The sequence below is a fragment of the Moschus berezovskii genome, chromosome 20 (genome assembly GCF_049115385.1).
Source record: "Moschus berezovskii isolate FMDL1 chromosome 20, NW_MosBer_1.0, whole genome shotgun sequence".
Lineage (NCBI taxonomy): Eukaryota > Metazoa > Chordata > Mammalia > Artiodactyla > Moschidae > Moschus > Moschus berezovskii.
This window is the reverse complement of record NC_142479.1, coordinates 46,357,758-46,370,071: the sequence shown is the minus strand read 5'-3', so window position 1 is coordinate 46,370,071 and position 12,314 is coordinate 46,357,758. Positions and strand designations below refer to the sequence as shown.

The 12,314-nt window shown below is 59.8% G+C and overlaps 2 protein-coding genes across 2 annotated transcripts in view; one reads left to right on the top strand and one right to left on the bottom strand.

The window, feature by feature from the left end:
- The first annotated feature begins 228 nt into the window (after positions 1 to 228).
- SLC5A10 (solute carrier family 5 member 10) overlaps positions 229 to 12,314 on the top strand; it is a 52,456-nt gene continuing 40,370 nt past the window's right edge. Inside the window, exons 1-6 of the mRNA XM_055407431.2 lie at positions 229 to 320; positions 627 to 686; positions 1,326 to 1,430; positions 6,241 to 6,346; positions 6,609 to 6,689; positions 8,235 to 8,440. Of these exons, the coding sequence (XP_055263406.1) occupies positions 1,335 to 1,430; positions 6,241 to 6,346; positions 6,609 to 6,689; positions 8,235 to 8,440 (489 nt within the window). The 5' untranslated portion in view covers positions 229 to 320; positions 627 to 686; positions 1,326 to 1,334. The remainder of the gene's footprint in view (positions 321 to 626; positions 687 to 1,325; positions 1,431 to 6,240; positions 6,347 to 6,608; positions 6,690 to 8,234; positions 8,441 to 12,314) is intronic.
- The window catches only part of SACK1G (scaffolding CK1 anchoring protein G), a 29,175-nt gene continuing 25,252 nt past the window's right edge, over positions 8,392 to 12,314 (bottom strand). Inside the window, exon 6 of the mRNA XM_055407430.2 lies at positions 8,392 to 8,982. Coding sequence (XP_055263405.1) covers positions 8,575 to 8,982 — 408 coding nt within the window. The 3' untranslated portion in view covers positions 8,392 to 8,574. The remainder of the gene's footprint in view (positions 8,983 to 12,314) is intronic.

Sequence of the window (12,314 nt, the reverse complement as noted above, 5' to 3'; positions counted from 1 at the left end):
TGGGGCCACATCTGTCCCCTAGGTCAGCCTGCATCTGCATCCCTGCCGTCACTTCCTGTGTTCTCCTCACACCCAGGGTCACCCCCAGGCCAGGCCAAGCAGGCAGAATGGGGCCTAGGCCAGCAAGGGTCCCTGAGCAGCGGTGCGGGGGGCAGGTGGTAGAAGGCGTGGAGAAGGCAGGGCTGATGCTAGCTCCTCCCCTCTCTCTCCTCCAGATCGGAGCCTCCCTCTTTGCCAGCAGCGAGGGTTCAGGCCTCTTCATTGGACTGGCGGGCTCAGGAGCGGCTGGAGGCTTGGCGGTGGCTGGCTTTGAGTGGAATGTGAGCTCCAGAGGCGGGTGTCCGCTGTGGGTGGGAGTGGGGTGGGGTGGGCAGCAACCTTGATAGGTGCTGGATGGCGCTCATCAGAGCTCACCCCTCCATTGCCAGAGGCAGTACCCAGCAACTCGGAAGGCCAAGATCCAGGCAGGCAGGCAGTGTTGATGGGGAAGCTGGGTCTACAGAATGCTGCAGGCAGGGAGCCCTGAGCCTCAGCCATCATTCTTAGTGTTCAGGGTTGCAGAGAGGAGGCGGGGACAGTTCTCGACCCTATATGTCCCTATCCTTACCTGCCTCTGTCCCCCGCAGGCTACCTATGTGCTGCTGGCCCTGGCATGGGTGTTTGTGCCCATCTACCTCTCCTCGGAGGTGAGTCTGCTCAGGGACAGCCCAAATGGGGGCCTCAGGACAGCCAGGCCTGGGGTGGAGTGGGTGGTGGCGATGGGCAGGACCCCTGGCTTCACACATGAGTTGGTGAGTGAAACCACAAGTCTCAGCTCTGGGTTTGTTTCTAGTCCAGCTAACGTTCCCATCAACCCATGGAGACAGGTCCCCTGGGCCCTCAGCCCAGGTGCCTTGTCTGTTGGTCTCTACTGTACCTGCATGTTGCACCTGGAGGAGGATGCTCCATCTTCCTGAGCACACAGGCTGCACACCTGGGCTGCAAGTCACATCCTCAGTTGTGCCGCTTCTTTAGTCCCAGGCGGGCGTCACTAAGTCCGGTGGTTCACATTTCCTGGATGTCTCAGTCTCGTACTTCCCCATCTAGCCACAGCTCATCTGGATTTGCTATAACAGCCTTCCAACTTGTCCCCTGCTCCCAGCCACAGCCCCCCATGCATCCCTCCTGTCTCAGCCCACCACAGCCCAGCCTACGCCCCTCACCATGTGGTTGGATGTGTAAGACTGGAATTCTAGGCCCAATGCTGGAGCTGGGAGTTGCTCGGGGACCAACTGCTAGCTGTGGCCTTGCAGCAGTGAGCTTAGCCCGCCGGCCTGTGCCCCTAGATCGTCACCATGCCTGAATACATGCAGAAGCGCTACGGGGGCCAGCGGATTCGCATGTACCTGTCTGTCCTGTCACTGCTGCTGTCTGTCTTTACCAAGATATCGGTGAGCCACCCTCTCCCTCACCACCTTCTGGCCAGCTTAGCTAGAACATCCTGCTCTGGGGCCCTGAAAGGGACCTGACAGCCCCTGATCTGCCTCTGCCTTGTCTGACAGCTGGGAAGACCAAGGCCCAGAGAGGCACACTGACTTGCCCAGGATCACACAGCTGCCTCAGGGCCCTGAGGGGGGTGGGCAGAATGCAGCCCTGTGACTCCTGCTTTGCCCTTGGGTTCTTGTCTGGGCTCTGGGTCCCAGTTCTGGCCAGGCAGGAGTGCCCCTAGGGGGCGCCCAGAGCCTTCTGTCTCTGGCCCAAGGTGGCAAGTGGCTGTCAGCTTCACTGCCAGGCTGACCCCTCAGTACCTCCTTTCCCTGGGGTGCCTGGCCTGGGAGCATCCTGTCTACAACCTGGGTCTCACGGGCAGGGAGACTGAGGCCAGGATGGGGGGAGCTGGTCCCAAGCCCATGGGGCCTCCATGGCCACACCAGGCCTGTGTTCTCCCTCCTGAGTCCCCATCACCAGCCTGTCCCCGGAGGCCATCCAGCCGCTCCAGCTCTGGTAAGGCTCAGAGGTGGACAGCAGTCCCTGCACAGACCAAGCCTGGTTCCTCCCTCCTTCCTGGCAGCTTCTGCAGGGGTGTCCAGGGCTTCCTCCTCCACGACCCCGGGAGCCCCGAGAGCCTCGGCCAGGCCTCCACCTGGGCTGCCAGGCCCTTGCTGGGTGGGTATCGGTTTCGGAGGGGGGGTGGTTAGTAAGCTGCTGCTGCTGCTGAGTCACTTCAGTCGTGTCCGACTCTGTGTGACCCCATAGACGGAAGCCCACCAGGCTCCCCCGTCCCTGGGATTCTCCAGGCAAGAACACTGGAGTGGGTTGCCATTTCCTTCTCCAATGTGTGAAAGTGAAAAGTGAAAGTGAAGCCACTTGGTCATGTCTGACTCGTAGCGACTCCACGGACTGCAGCCCACCAGGCTCCTCCGTCCATGGGATTTTCTAGGCAAGAATACTGGAGTGGCTTGCCATTGCCTTCTCTGGGGTTAGTAAGCAGGCCCCGGCTTTTTTCCTAAAAGGGTCTCCCCCAGGGCTTTCTCCTGGAGGGGGTGCTGCTGCCCTCCAGGACAGCTCCCACGTGCTTCCTCCTCCCTCTCCTGCCCCTCCTGAGCCCCCTGCCCCTCTGGAAGCAGGGACTCAGCACAGTTGGGGGTGCAGATGTAGCACAGGGGGTGGACCTCAGAAGAGAAGGTGGCGTTCCTGCTGGGCGGCACAGAGCCGGGGTCTAGTGGAGAAAGGGATGCTGATGGGGAGGGCAAACGCCTCACACATGAGTGAAGCTCTTTGCAACTCGTGTGTGAGGCAGGAGTGGTGTGGGATGCTTTGGGGGTGGTCATGGTGGGGGGCTCAGACCCCAGGGGTCAGACACCTCAGGACCAGAGGAGGAGCTGGTGGGGTTGACAGGGAGCAGTGGGCCTGGGACTGATCAGTGGTCACACAGCCAAACCGAGGCTGCATGTTGCTCTTGGGGGTCACTCCCACCCCAGACCAGAGGACTGGTGAGAGGTGAGTAAGGGATCTGAGTGCCCAAGGGGCCCAGGGGCTTTGAGCAGGGGTGACATGGTCAGGCTTGTGTTAGTGCTGCCACCCTCCCCCACCGGAGGATGGCCTTGAGGTGACAGGGGCAAGAGGCAAGGGGCCAGGGTGGGGTCTGCCAAGGCCAACCTCTGGGTGTAAGTGTCCCCCCAGCCCATTTGTCCTGTTGGTGGCTCTGAGGCACAGTTCGCATCTCACACTCAGAGCCTGGGGAGGGTGTCCAGAACGGTGGGGGAGTAAGTGGGGAGAGTCCTTAGAGAACACTTTGTGCACAGTCCTGTTTACAGACAAGATGATGGAGACCTAGGGAATGGTCACGGTGAATCAGGCAGAGATCACGGTTAGAGCCCAGAGGGCTGATCACTGCCCGACTTTGTGATGAGGTGACTCAATTGTCATCATTCAGTCATGTCCAACTCTCTGTGACTCCATGGACTGTAGCTCACCAGGCTCCTCTGTCCATGGGATTCTCCAGGCAAGAATACTGGAGTGGGTTACCATTGCTTTCTCCAAGGGATCTTCCAGACCCAGGGACCAAATCCTCATGTCCTGCATTGGCTGGTGGATTTTTACCACTAGCGCCACTGGGGAAGCCCCAGGTGACTCAGTTTACCCACCTATAAAATGGGAGGGAACCCACTGATGTCAAGGCTGGGGCTTCTGCACTGAGCCTGGGGCTGCGTGGATGAAGTGGGAGGAAAGCTGGGGGAATGCTGATTGCCAGGCCAAACATTGGAGGGACTGGGCTCCCCTGACCAAGGCTTTGGGCTGAAGCTGTTTGCAGCTCTGGAGCCCAGCAGGGCCCCTGAGGCCCTGATTTCACTGGGCGGAGCCCCTGGAATGCCCCATGTGTCCACATGCCCAGGACTCACCCCAGCTCCAGCCTGCTCAGAGACCATAGGGCCCACCTGCTGCCAGCCCCAGGCAGGGACACTCGTCTGCAGAGAGAATCGCCAAATGACCCCAGGGGGCCTAAAGGCTGGAGGGTAGCCGAGCTCCATCACTATGTGCTCAGGGCCGGTCACTTAACCTCTGGACAATAGAGAAACCCGGTCTGATGCCCTGGGTCATTCAGGGGCTCGAGGCCAGTTGCTTCAAACCTCTGCGCCTGTGTGCCCCTCTGTGGAGTGGAGCGGCTCCCTCAGGGGTCCCACCTGCCCCACCCCAGCTTCCCCTGCTCTGGGTCTGCAGAGGCCAGGGGGCCAGTGGGGGCTGAGCACAGCGCCGGTGGTGCCCCACATCCACCCCCCACTTTACAGACAGGTGACCTGCTCACCAGGGTCACAGACCCAGGACAGAGTTCAGCAGAAGGAGGGGTCCGATGGGGCTAGGGACAACCTAGAGCCTGCAGCTGACCGCACACTGACCTGGCCTCCAGCCGCACCAGGAGCCTTTACAGAGGCCGCACAGGGTCCCCGAGTCCCACCTCCACACCCATGCCCGTGCTGTCCCCACAACCCAACCATTGCTCTTGGAAGGAAGTCCCTGGGCTGCAGAGCAGTTTGGGGACAGGGTGTCGGGGGCAGGCTGAGTCCTGAGTGATGCAGATACGGGGATGTTCCCGAATGGAGGGACCTGGGTGAGCTGAGGCCTGGAGGCAGCAAAGTACTGGGCGTGGACCAGCAGCCAGTCTGGTGTGACCAGAGTCGCTTCGGCTTAAAGGCAGAGCCTGAAGGCTGGGCACACAGAACAGGGCTCCCTTCTGAGGTGACTAGGGTCTGGGGAGGGGTCTTTTTTTCTTTTTGGCTGTTCTGGGTCTTGGTTGCTGTGCAGATTTTCTCCAGTTGCAGGACATGGGCTTCTCACTGCAGTGGCTTCTCTTGTGGAGCACAGGCTCTAGGCATGCGGGCTTCAGTAGTGGTGGCACGCAGGCTCAGTAGTTGCAGTTCACGGACTCTAGACCACAGGCTCAGTAGTTGTGGCGCATGGGCTTAGTTGCCCTGAGGCCTGTGGGATCTTCCCAGACCAGGGATCGAACCTATCTATGTCTCTTCTACTTTCTAGAACCCACCCCCTGCTCCCATTGCCTGGCCACTCCCATCTCTGATACTTGCCAGGGCCTGACCATGGGGAGGTCCCTTCACCTCCCTGTTCCTGGTCTCATGGAGCGGGGTGAGAGGGGTGGGGCTTGGAGAGACCTTCCTGGTCTTATATTCAACAGCTCTGGGCTCCTCAGCTTGGGCTGGACACACACGCATTCACTGGCTCACTGCCAGGGGTAGGGGCAGAGTGAGGGGCCAGTATTCTGAGAGCAGGTTGTCAACGTCCCCACACTGGCTGGTTTCTGCTCCAGGATAGGGGAGGGGAGGAGGCTGGGGAAGCAGGGGTCTGAGAGCCTGGCTTCAGCAGGGCTGCTGGACCCCTAGCTGGGCCGGTGCTCTGGCCTCACGCAGACTGTCCCCCATGTGGCAGCTGACCTGTGGCCTTGCCCAGCCTTCTCAGGAGCCTCTTGGCTACACAGGCTGTGTTTTGAGGTATCTTTCTGACATGAAGCAGTTTTGGACACTTGCGGGATGGAGCCCCTGGTCTAGCCCCTAGGTCCTGCAGAACGGGGTCCTCTCCTCCTCCGGGCACCCACTGCACAGTGAAGATGTGTGTGTGTGGTCTGTAAGGCCCATTCCAGCACTGATATTCTCAGGCGCACCCCAGAGCCCTGAATGTCCTGTGCTCCCCAGAGTCTGGGATGGCAGGACTGAGTCCAGTTCAGGCCCTGGGAACAAGCTCCAGCCTGAGACGTGGTCCTGGTTTCAGTTTCAACCCCATGGGGAGGGTTCAATAAGCAAGAGAGCCCCTCCGTTCCCCCAGCCTGGCCAGGCATAAGTCTGGTCTCTTCTCAGGGGGCCTGCCTAACAAAGAACAGAGCACAGGGACCCATTTTACACAGAAGGACGTGGATCTGGAGACTGAGACACAGGGTCCTGTTCTGAGACCCACTCCTCCCCCAGGAAGCCCTCCAGGACTCTCCTTCTCCATCCCCAGGCAGGAGCCAAAATGAACAGCAAGTTGCTCCCTGGTGGGTAGGGGCCGCTTAGGACTTTATTAACATCAGCAATGTCCCCTGCCCACCATTGTCTACAGCCAGGATGCCCCCGCTGCTCAGGACAGCCCCTGGTGGGTGGGGCAGTCTCCCCTTCCTTGTCAACGAGGCACCAAGGCCACTGGGCTGGCGTGTGATGCTCTGAGTCCTGGGGTCACCGTGGGCCTCTGCACATGCTTCTTTCCCATCCCCAGATCGACCTGTATGCGGGGGCCCTGTTCGTGCACATCTGCCTGGGCTGGAACTTCTACCTGTCCACGGTCATCATGCTTGCCATCACGGCCCTTTACACCATCACAGGTGCAGTACCTGGGGACACATGGGAAACCGGGGGGCTAGCCGGTGGGGGTTCAGGGCACCTCCTCCTGTAGCCTGGGACCTGGCCGGTTTGAGCCAGGCACATGGGCCTCTGCAGCTGCTCAGCCAGCCTGGTTGCTGTGCCCACCTATGCAAGGGCAAGGGGCATGGGTGTGGGACAGCTATCCCTCCCGGAGCTCGGTTGCCTCCCCATTCCTCCCCCGGTGAGGCCAGGTGCCTCCAGCTCTGTCATCCCCACTTGCAGGGGGCCTGACTGCTGTCATCTACACAGACGCCCTGCAGACGCTCGTCATGGTTGTGGGGGCCGTGATCCTGGCGATCAAAGGTGAGGGCCATGGGCCTATCCAGTAGCAGGCCCCCCATGTCGGCACTGGGGGTGGGTGTCCCCATGAGGTCAGGCTGTGAGGCCCTCCCCTGAGTGGCAAAAGCCTGTTCCCCTCTTGCCCCAGCTGCCCTGTGGCACTTCTGTCACCAGCTCAACCCGGCTGGTGTTTGGCTGCAGAGCTGACGCAGGAAGCAGGGCCATCCATATCCACCGTGGCTCAGTTATGGGAAGTGAGGCAGTGGGTGGTGTGCAGACACCACTGGGAGACCACATACCTGCCTGGACATCTGCCCCCACTGTTTGAAACCTTGTACAAGACCCCAAGAAGTGCTGTGGCCGGCAGGAAAAAGGGAGGGTGGGAAGAAGGGATTCAGACCAGCATCTTCTGGTCTGGGAACAGGGGTAAGCTTGGGGGCTGTCCCAGAGGTAATGAGCTCCCCAACCTGGGAAGCATGCAAGCAGAGCCAGGAGGAGCCCATAGAGGGCAAACAGAGGCCTTTACAGTCTCTTCCAGACTCAGACTCTAGGATCCTTGTTTAGTGTCTGTACCTTTGCTCTGAGCACTCACCTTGGCCTGGCCTGGGCTCTGGGTGGGAATGATGCTGGGGGCTGTGGGGAGGGGTTGGGGAGTGGGGCCTGGGGCTGCCTGGGCTTTGTATACCTGCCTCCTCACAGACCAGGGGCCTGTGTCCCCAGAGCCCACTTCAGGAAAAGCACCTGGGCAACCAGGCCCAGTCTGGTTAGGGGTGGTGGGGCAGTGACCACGGACAAAGCAAAAGCCACAGGCTTCCCTGGTGCCTCAGCTGGTAAAGAATCCTCCTGCAATGAGGCAGACCTGGGTTCAATCTCTGGGTTGGGAAGATCCCCTAGAGAAGGGAAAGGTTACCCACTCCAGTATTCTGGCCTGGAGAATTCTATGGACTGTATAGTCCATGGGGTCACAAAGAGCTAGGCACAACTGAGGGACTTTCACTTTTGGCCCAGATCCCAGGGCACACAAAGAACAGTGAGCGGTGAACGTGATCTTGACTCCGGCCAGCTGACTGGCAGTGTGGCCTTGGTGGCTCCCCTGCCCTCTCGGGACCCTGTTTCCCGTCTCAGAGCCACACACCCCCTGCCCCCAGCCACTCTCAGCTCCACCAAAGTCTCATCCTTTGGAAGCCCCTGGGTCAGGACATTAGCCCTTCCGACTACCGGGGAAAGTCCTCAAGTGTCAAGGAAAAGACGCGGCTGCGTCCTCAAGTCGACAGTAAGCCTGGCGGGGCCCCCCTCCTGGCTGATGGGCATCCAGAGGCTGCAGGACATGGGGTGCCCATGTGCAAAATGTTCCTTTAATATTATTATTTTAAATACAAATAAAATAGTCTTTTGAATTCACTTTTTTTTTAAAAACCCTCTATCTCCACACCTTTCCAGACACTGGGAAAGGTGAATGGGAAAAAGTTGAGTCTCCTGTACCAGGGAGTTACTTGTAAGATGAGGGCAGTGGGGCCGGGAGTCATGGCCACCGGCCACTGACCATTACCATCCCACCTGCCCCTGCAGCTTTCGAGCAGATTGGTGGGTACGAGCAGCTGGCAGAGGCCTACGCCCAGGCCATCCCATCCAGGACCATCTCCAATACCACCTGCCACATGCCCCGGGCAGATGCCATGCACATGTTCCGAGACCCCTCCACCGGGGACCTCCCGTGGACTGGGATGATCTTCGGCCTGACCATCATGGCCACCTGGTACTGGTGCACTGACCAGGTGAGGGTCCACATCGCCACCCTCCCCCATTCCTGCCTTCCAGGGTGCCTGTGGAGGTGCAGGTGGCCCAGGAACCCCTGCACGTCACCCCAGGCTGGCAGAGGCCATGGACGGTGTGGCCCGGGCACAGGGTGCTAGGGGTCCTTGCGGTCCCGGGGGACATGGGCCCGCCGTTTAGAGTCAGATGGGGCCCACTGGCTGCCACCCGTCCTGGCCTTCAGGTGTTTCGACTGGGACAGTTTGGAGTACGGGATTCCGAAGGGGCTGGGGTGTTCCTCGGTGGCCCTGTTGTTGGCCAGGGCACTGGCATTTCGGGCCGGCCTTGGGCTCCCAGGACCTGGCAGCATGCGGGGTCCTGGGCCGCTCTTGGCCTGCCAGTGCTGGGGGCTCGCCACAGCCGGGCCTGCTTTCCTGCTGGAGCTCTGGGTGCCATCGGCAGTGGGGCGGAACCGCGGGGGTCCCAGGGTCCTCAGTGGCTGCGGGAAGCTGTCTTTCTCCCTGGTGCCCGAGGCAGGAGCTCCGTAGTGGTGAAACCGCTGGCCCTGGTGGAGAGAGAGTGGAGAGGTGCGATCTGGGGGCTGGAGGTCTGGCCTGCAGCGAGCATCCCTGGTTTTGCTCCCTGGCCCTGCCCCTACCAGCTGGGGGTCCTGGACACGTTTCCTTCCCTCCTCCATGCCTGTTTCCCCACAGGATCACAGGGAGTGATCCTGCCCTTGTGGTCACATCAAGGCCAGTGCCTTCTCCTCCCCGAGCCCCTGCCCGCCTCCCCCAGTGTAAGGGGTCAGATGGTCCTCCACCTGGGCCAGGTCTCTGGTGCCTGGGGGCAGAGTACCCCTCCCAAGCTGGCACCAGGTGGCCTCAGGGGGGCCACGCTCCCTCCCTGGGCAGAAGCAGACAATGTCTTGCCTGCCTGAGAGCCATGGGTAGCTCCAGGCAGGACTCAGGTGAGAGGGGCCCTCAGGGGCACTGGCCTGATCACCATCTTTGATTCTGGACCCACAGTCTGAGGACCCCACCCTGGGAGTGAGGCCTCCTGGCCAAGAGTTGACCCAGCCAGTCACGGTGGAGTGAATGGGGACAGACCTCCTGTGAGGCGGGCCTGGCAGTCCTATCCACAGGATGCGACACTGAGGCCAGGGTGGGTGCCAGCCAGTGAGGGGCACTCTACATCTCCCAAGCATACGTGTTCCATGTGCTCGCCAGGAGACCCTGTCTGGGTTGTAACTGTGAGACTCAATCCATGTGGGAAGGGTTCCGAGCCTCAATTACCCTACCTGTGATAAGTGACATGGTGACATGTGACATGGTCACATGCCCAAGAGTCCCTATAGGCTGTACCTACTGCAGGCGTCTGTCCAGCACCTGGGAGGACTGAGGCCTGGCCCAGGTGAGTGAGGGTACGGATGAAAGGCCAGCAGTGGAGGGTGGGCAGGGGGTGCCTGGCAGCCCCATGGACCAATCGTAGCCCCTTCCCCACCAGGCACCTCTCATTCCCTCCCCGTTCAGTGTGGGCCTGGCATGGCCCTGCGTCCAGGGGTGGAACAGCATTCAGGAGATTTTCCCATGAAGGCCGAGTAAGTCAGTGCACAGCCTGGCCTGGAGGTCAGGGCTGGATCAGCCTCCTTCTTGGATAAGTAGGTCACATGGGGAGGCAGAGGCACTGCTGACCCCACGGGGTTCCAGAGTGCCAGGAGCCTGGGGCCATTTCTGGCCTCAGCCCGACCTCCCTGTCCCCCTCCTGCTCAGGCTGGGTCTACCCGGGGAACCACTGGGCCTCAGGTCAGATCCCCCACCATGCACCAGTAGGTCCACTGGGTCCTACTCAGCCGCTGATCCAGGCAGCCCCACGGTGTGGTCAGCACCACGTAGCAGCTCTGTGTGCTGGGGCCACGAGTGCTTTTCACCTTCTTTAGACATTTCAGTGTCTCCCAGCTCGGCCGCAGCGTGTAGGTGATGCTCAGAACCCAACAAAATGAAGGAGGCGGGAACCGGCCAGGCACTGGGCTCCTATCTGGGGGCTGCCGTACCCTCCTACTGCAGCTGCTCGTCTGCACAGCGGGGAGGTGCACAGACAGGAAGGGCCCCGGGCCTGCCCGCTCCGGTGGTACTGGAGCGCACTTGGTCCCCTGTCACAACTGCAGTTTCAGACGGACCGTCTCTCTCGGGCAGCAGCTGTGTCCGTCCACAGAGGCCACAACCTCCAGGATCTGCTGCGGACTGGGCGCCATGTTAAGTGCACAGCCCCTGTCACCCTCGTTCCCATGAGCTCCTCTCTTGTCCCCATCTCACAACCAAACATCTAAATGTTCCTGGGCCAGCACAGGGCCGTGGGTGACCCTGCGGTGACCCTGGCAGACGCCCGCCCTCCATGACTCGCCACCAGTCAGTCAGACCTGGGCTTGGAGGTCCACACACAGCCTCATCCAGGCTGTGCAGCAACCCTGAGGGTCGGGGGTCACATCCCACCTTGCAGGCGAGGACATAGCACTTCGTCCCAGCTCTCGTAATCACAGGACTTCAAGGGGAGAGTCTACAGAGAACCATAGCTCATCCCCCGCTGCAGACAGGGAAACTGAGGCCCAAAGTGAGGAATGGACTGTCCCAAGTCGGAGCTGGTGCAGAGGAGGTGTAAACAGCCTGCCCTGCAGCCCCCGCGCTGCCAGCCTGGCACCGGCCATGTGTTAAGAAAAGCAAAGGCAGTTTATCCTGAGCTGCAGCAGGGGAGGCGGCTCCCATCCCTCAGATTTGGCAGAAACTCAAAGGCAAGCAGAGGAGGGGGAACCTCTGCAGAGGCACAGAGGGGAGGCTGGGGGGGTGGGCACTGACAGGAGGCCACCAGCCTGGGGACGCAGGAGGCAGGGATTGAAATGGGGCACCCGTGAGAATGGTCAGGGTGAAGGGACGAGTTGGAGACAACAGAGAAGCTGCCAGTTATTAATTAGGTCCTGGTCACCTGGGGCTGATCGTTACAAAGTCACTGTGCAGCTTCCTGGGCGGGTGCTGGAAACGGCCATCTGCCTTCCTGCCTGGCTCTGAGAGAGATCAGGGCAGTGGTTTCCCAGGCAGGTTGCCGCAGGTCGTGGATCAGAGTACTATATATTTTTTTCTACTGGTTGAGCCATAAGGCTTGTGGGATCTTAGTTCCTCAGCCAGGGACTGAACCCAGCACTAACCACTGGACCACCAGGGAAGTCCCAAACTTCTATTTCTGTATGCAGCTCAGCCACGGTCCATGCGCTGTTCAGTCGGTATGGGATGGGCTTCCACAGTTAGTATGTGCGAGTATGCCTCCGAGGACACGCTTTCGCTTTTGGATCTTGAGATGACTATAACAAGAAAATTGCACCAAAGCCTAAATTTTCAGGGATCACCATCTCTGATCCAGAGCTCCTTTATCAAGCAAGTTTACAATCTTCAGAGCATTTTCTGAGATGTTTAGAGGGAACTCTGAAGAAGCTCATGACAATTTCTCTTAAGGGCGCCAAACCCAAATGGGCAACTAGAGACCTCTAGGATGGACACTTGCAATTTCTAGCCTTTAGAAAATCCACTTTCATCAAATCAAAGGTTTACCCTAAAACAAAGGCTGTGTCCACACCTATGCACAACCCTGTGATTCTGCACTTGCTCCCCAGGGTGTTAACTGTCCCCAAGCAGCAGACATTAGATCAAGTGAGGACCAGTAGGTGCCTAACAACTAGGTACTTAATACCTTCACCCAAGCAAAAACCCGGGAAAAGATGGAGAAAGATCGCATCGAGGAAGCACCTGAGGTCCTTGGTGAAGAACAGGCTATAGAGGCTTCCCTGCTGGCCAGTGGTTAGGAATCCACCTGCCAATGCAGGAGACACGGGTTCAATCCCTGGTCCAGGAA